The sequence below is a fragment of the Aspergillus terreus genome, genomic scaffold, assembly GCF_000149615.1.
Source record: "Aspergillus terreus NIH2624 scaffold_11 genomic scaffold, whole genome shotgun sequence".
NCBI classification, from domain to species: Eukaryota; Fungi; Ascomycota; class Eurotiomycetes; order Eurotiales; family Aspergillaceae; genus Aspergillus; species Aspergillus terreus.
In genome coordinates this window covers 68,419-73,618 of record NT_165934.1, presented here as the reverse complement: position 1 = coordinate 73,618, position 5,200 = coordinate 68,419, and the positions used below count along the sequence as shown (strand labels likewise).

Genomic DNA, 5,200 nt, shown 5'->3' with positions numbered 1-5,200 from the left:
GCTGCTGAATCGGAGGTGGCGAGGTTCTTGAGAGGTGAAGCAGCTGAGCAGAGGTAGAGCTGTGTCGTAATATAGATCACGATTCATTGAGGATTTACGGTGTATCACAGAGGGTTAAGGGACTTCTAACGATTTTATAAGTTAAAATATACGAGTATAATGTTCTATTGTTCCTTTCAAATAAATTGCAAATACTCTTGTAGTAGGTGTAGGTGTAGGTGGTGTACTCCGTAGTGTCGAGAGGGATGAACCAGGCACAGATGACTAATCCCAGGGACTGCCAGATCGGGATAGTAGCTTATCGCTCCTCCATCGTCGGGTAACTTCAACCGCTGACGTGGGTGCTCTGCCTGGGGAAATACATGACTTTCCTCAGACCTCTCACTCGCTAAATTTTCCCCCTTCAACTCCTTGAATCCTTTGGGTAGGCAGATGTGCGAAACCGTCGATCTTCCCTCGTCCTCTGAACTCTCGTGATGGCTTCGGAATCCACCCCAGCGAGTTCCGAGGCTCGCGAGTTGAGTTTAATATCGAAAGTTGAGCTCAGAATCGCTCTAGCCGATACAGATGAGAAGCTCGAGAATCTCCTCAAGACCTATCTAGCGCCGTTGCTGCTCAAGTTAGGCTCCGAAAGCCTGGCAGTCCGCAACAAAGTAATTGCCGTGTGTCAACATGTCACCACCCGCGTTCAGGCGCCGTCGATCAAACTTCCTGTGGAAGCGCTGCTGAAACAGTTCAAAGAGCAAAAGTCCCAGCTCATCCGGCATTTTGACTTGATCTACCTTCAGCAAGGAATCGATCGCCTGGGTTCCAATGCATGAATCGAAATCTTATTGCCTCTACTCCAAGGCATATCCGAAATCGGGACATCCACCGACCAGGCGGCTGTTGTGTTTAATCTTGTCCTGCGCCTGCTGCCTCTGTTGAAACTGCCACCAAAAGATAGCGATGATGATGTGCAGCTGAAATCGCGCCTGGGCCTCTCCGACCAGGATACCCAGTTTCTGGCTTCGTGGTTCGAGAAGCTATTGATGTTGTCTCCCCCAGCCAATGGCGCATCCACGTGTCCAGGACTGACAGCCTCGGATTTCAAGTTTCTGAACAAAGGGGCGCCTATGGCAGAGACGTGGAACCCATCGGCAAATGGTGGACTGAACCTCACGGAGACCAAGGTTACTGCTTTGAGATTCCTTGCCAGCGGGGCTTTCACTGATTCGGAGCGTTTCCTTCCTGCTTTGATTGCCTCCGCCGACGCGAATTCTCGCCTTTCCGACATAGGAGAGGAAATTTTAAAACGGTTCATTCCGGACCTTGAGAATCCAGACGTTGTACAGCAACTCTACAACATGTACTTCGGAGAGGGGACGCCCGAGGGAGCTCCTCCAGTGCGTCCTGCTCTGCAGACAAAGGTCCTAGCCTATCTAGGGAAATCGATACACGCCACCACCAAGACAGATAATGTCCTGAGGTTGATTGAAGAAGGGCTTCTGTCAGACAATGCAAGGTCCTCCCTGGGATTGCAAGCTTCTAAGCTGCGGACACAGATTTTCACGTTTACTACATGGGTAGTTCGGATGGGGTCACCGTCAGATCTTAAGAGTATGGCGCCTAAGCTCATAGCTGGCTTGAGAGACTTCATCCAGTCTCAAGGATGGCCGAGCCCAGGAGCAAGCGGGCAGAAATTGCCTGCCACTGACATGAGCTTACGAGGCCTTGCTTATGAAAGTATCGGTATTCTGGTACCCAAAGTCGATTTCCAAATGCACGAAGACCAAGAGGGTCTCTCAGGGTTTGAGCTGATACGATGGTTGTTTATATCACTGGGTTCGGATGACTCGAGCTCTCAAATATTCGTCAGTATTGAGCAAGCCCTGGGTAGTATACTCAATTCCTCAGTAGATAGCTGGGATAAAGAGTTCCAGGAGAATCTTCGCCCGTTTTTGGTTCATCAGATGAACAATAACCCTGGCGGAGAGGACTCAGCGACCGGGTTTCAGGTAGTCCGCGATACGCAGTATGCTGCCGTCCGCTTCGCCAACAGGTTCCTCCCGTTCAATGATGTCGTTGCTCGCTGGATCGACCTTATGGCAGTGGCTCGGGGAACAGAACGACATCAGGAGGTGGTGGAAGAAGGCAAAAAGGGGCTGCATCCCTATTGGTACCGACTCATCAATTCCAGCAAGGACAAGAACTGGGTCACTTCTGTTACAGAAGAGTCGCGTGCGTCCTGGTTCAAGTTCCCACAATTCTCTGACGCTGTCTGTTTCCTACTCGGGTCGAATCCTTCTCCGGTAGCGACGGTGCATGGCCTGTCTGCTATAGAGATGCTGCCAGCCCCTTACAAGGATGCGTTCGCCCCGACTATATCTTTCCTTAGGGATGTCCTTCTTTGGGAGGCGTTCTCGGAATCTGGCATTCAGACGGACATAGAGCAAGACTGGGATATCAAACTGGACTTGCTGCTCACTTCTGATGAACAGGCCCGAGAGGGTTTGAAGAGATACATACGGTCTTCCAATAAAGAAGCAGTCGTGCTATTCTTATTAGGGGCTCTGAAGGGCCTTGTCGGGGAACATCGAGATGGACGGCAGAAATGCGGAGAGCAGTTTATCAGTATTTGTTCGGCATCGTCAAATGATATTGTGGACGCTCTCGTCCCCCAAGCGCCCAGGTTGACACGCCCCCTATATAGCAATGATCAGGGGGTCCAGAATGTGGCTGCGAGGGCCCTGGGAATTCTGGCTTCTCACTCTGCGTTCTCGCAGGATAACTTGGCGATACTCGTCAACGACCTGTCAAACCCTATCCGACTGTGGCAGTCGGCTATAGGCGAAGCAGTTCTTGGAGTCCGCGGCTCGATTTTGGCAATGGCATACTTACTGAGCCGACTTGCTTTCCGCGACAAGGTCAACAGAGTCCCTGATGCACACGTGGGTCAGTTTATCGATTCGGTCTTTGCTATAACCGAGAATGCACGCGACTCTCACCTCCGACAGTCGGCGCAGATTGCAATCGGTCAGCTTGGTCTTTCGGGTGTTCTGTCACCAACCGCACTATCTGACGAAAGGTGGAAGACGATCAAAGACAAGCTAAAGGCGGATGCAAAAGCCGAAAGTGAGATTGCCATCATGTCGTTGGGATTTTTGTCCATGGTGTTTTCGCGAGAGGACGCCGATAATCAGCAGTTCAAGGGCCTTCTGGATATTCTCTACGAGTTGCATGAGATCCGCAGCCCTGAAGTACAATTCACCGTGGGTGAAGCATTGAGCAACACTGCAGTGGGTTGGAAGTCCAAGTCGCTAGCCACTGAATTTGATGTTGACGAACGTCCTCTTGTATCAACAATTCCTGGCTCAGTGCTGGCCAGCATACTTGATAAAGTCATTTCCGACTGTACTGCCTCGAAGCCGTCGCTCAGGAAAGCGTCTGCCATTTGGCTATTATGCCTGGTGAAGAACTGTGGTTCTCTGACGGAAACACAAGCCCGTCTACGTAAATGCCAGGGCACTTTCGCAGCGCTGCTCTCCGATCGCGATGAAGTGGTGCAAGAGACTGGAGCGCAGGGTCTGAGCCTCGTCTACGAAATGGGCGACCAGGCATTGAAAGATGATCTCGTCCGCGATTTGGTGGACTCTTTTACTGCGAACAATTCCAATCTCGCTGGAGGTCGCGTCAATGAAAACACCGAGCTGTTCGAGCCTGGAGCTTTGCCCACTGGGAATGGATCATCGGTCAATACATACAAGGATATCATGAACCTTGCATCTGAAGCCGGAGATCCTACCCTGGTGTATCGGTTCATGTCACTGGCATCCAACAACGCCTTGTGGACTAGCCGTGCCGCGTTCAGCAAGCTGGGGATCAGCAGCATTTTCTCTGATTCTAGTGTGAACGGATATCTCGCCAAAAACCCCAAGATTTACCCGAAGCTGTTCCGCTACCGCTTTGATCCTAATCCCAACGTTCAGCGGTCCATGAACACCATCTGGCAAGCCCTGGTCAAGGATCCTTCGGCTGTGGTCAACGATCATTTTGACGATATCATGGGTGACCTGTTGAAGAGTATAATGACGGGACGAGAATGGCGAGTCCGACAGGCAAGTTGTGATGCTATCTCGGACTTGATCCAAGGTCGCCAGCCCGAAAGATATGCAAGGTACATGGACGAGATCTTCACCAAAGCATTTAAGCTGGTTGATGACATTAAGGAATCGGTTCGGACGGCGGCTCTCAAGCTTTGTCAGACAATCACGGGTGCTGTGATTCGTTCTTTGGAGACAAGTGATGCTGACTCAAAACGAGCAAGTACAATGCTGGAGAGCACCATCCCCTTCTTGCTAAGCGACAAAGGTATGGAGTCTGGTGTGCAAGAGGTGCAGGGGTTTGCAATTGGGTCGTTGGTGCAGATGATAAAGAAAAGCCCTGGCGGTCCTTTGCGGCCATTCGTACCTCGAATAATCGAGCAGTTCTTGAGCTCCTTGAGCTCGCTGGAACCCCAAGCTGTCAATTATGTTCACCTGAACGCCGATAAATACGGGTTGACCGGTCAAGAGATTGACAAAATGAGGCTCTCCAGCATTCGCACGTCTCCTATGATGGAGGTTATTGAACGGTATCTCATTGACATGCTTGATGAAACTGGAATGAAAGAGTTTGCGACTAAGCTGGAGGGGGTACTGCGGTCAGCTGTTGGACTTCCCACCAAAGTCGGTGTCAGCCGAGTGCTGGTGCTGTTGAGCATGAAGACCATGCTCTTTCGGCCGTATGCGGATCGGTTCATCCAGCTCCTCGGGAAATATGTCGTGGACCGCAATGACACGGTCAGTGCGTCTTACTGCACGTCAATAGGGTATCTTGTCCGGTTAGCATCCGACGACCGGGTCTTGAAGACCATTGAGCATGCAAAGAGTCTCTACCTGACGGCTGAAGACGCAAATCAGCGAGTCATCTCTGCCGAGATCCTTCAGTCGACGTCGAAGCTGTCGAATGACCGGTTCATGGCCTTTGCGGCTAGCCCCTTGCCCTTTATTTTCGTGTCGAAACATGATACCGACGAGCACGTGAAGGAGGTGTTTGAGAGTACGTGGGCAAGATAATGTGGGTGGTAATCGTGCCGTGATGCTGTATATCAAGGAGATTGTGGCACTTGTGGTCGGAGAATCTGGAGTCTTCTCGTTGGCGCGATCCAAACACACGGCGC

The 5,200-nt window shown here is 51.2% G+C and overlaps 2 protein-coding genes across 2 annotated transcripts in view; both read left to right on the top strand.

Moving 5' to 3' along the window:
• Positions 1-118, top strand: part of ATEG_07430 (putative SNF2 family helicase/ATPase) — a gene marked incomplete at both ends in the record, with an annotated part of 4,636 nt that extends 4,518 nt beyond the window's left edge. Inside the window, one exon of the mRNA XM_001216051.1 lies at positions 76-118. Coding sequence (XP_001216051.1) covers positions 76-118 — 43 coding nt within the window. The remainder of the gene's footprint in view (positions 1-75) is intronic.
• Positions 119-476: 358 nt separating this feature from the next.
• ATEG_07429 (ECM29 family proteasome component) overlaps positions 477-5,200 on the top strand; it is a gene marked incomplete at both ends in the record, with an annotated part of 5,844 nt that continues 1,120 nt past the window's right edge. The window contains 2 exons of the mRNA XM_001216050.1: positions 477-807; positions 850-5,079. Coding sequence (XP_001216050.1) covers positions 477-807; positions 850-5,079 — 4,561 coding nt within the window. The remainder of the gene's footprint in view (positions 808-849; positions 5,080-5,200) is intronic.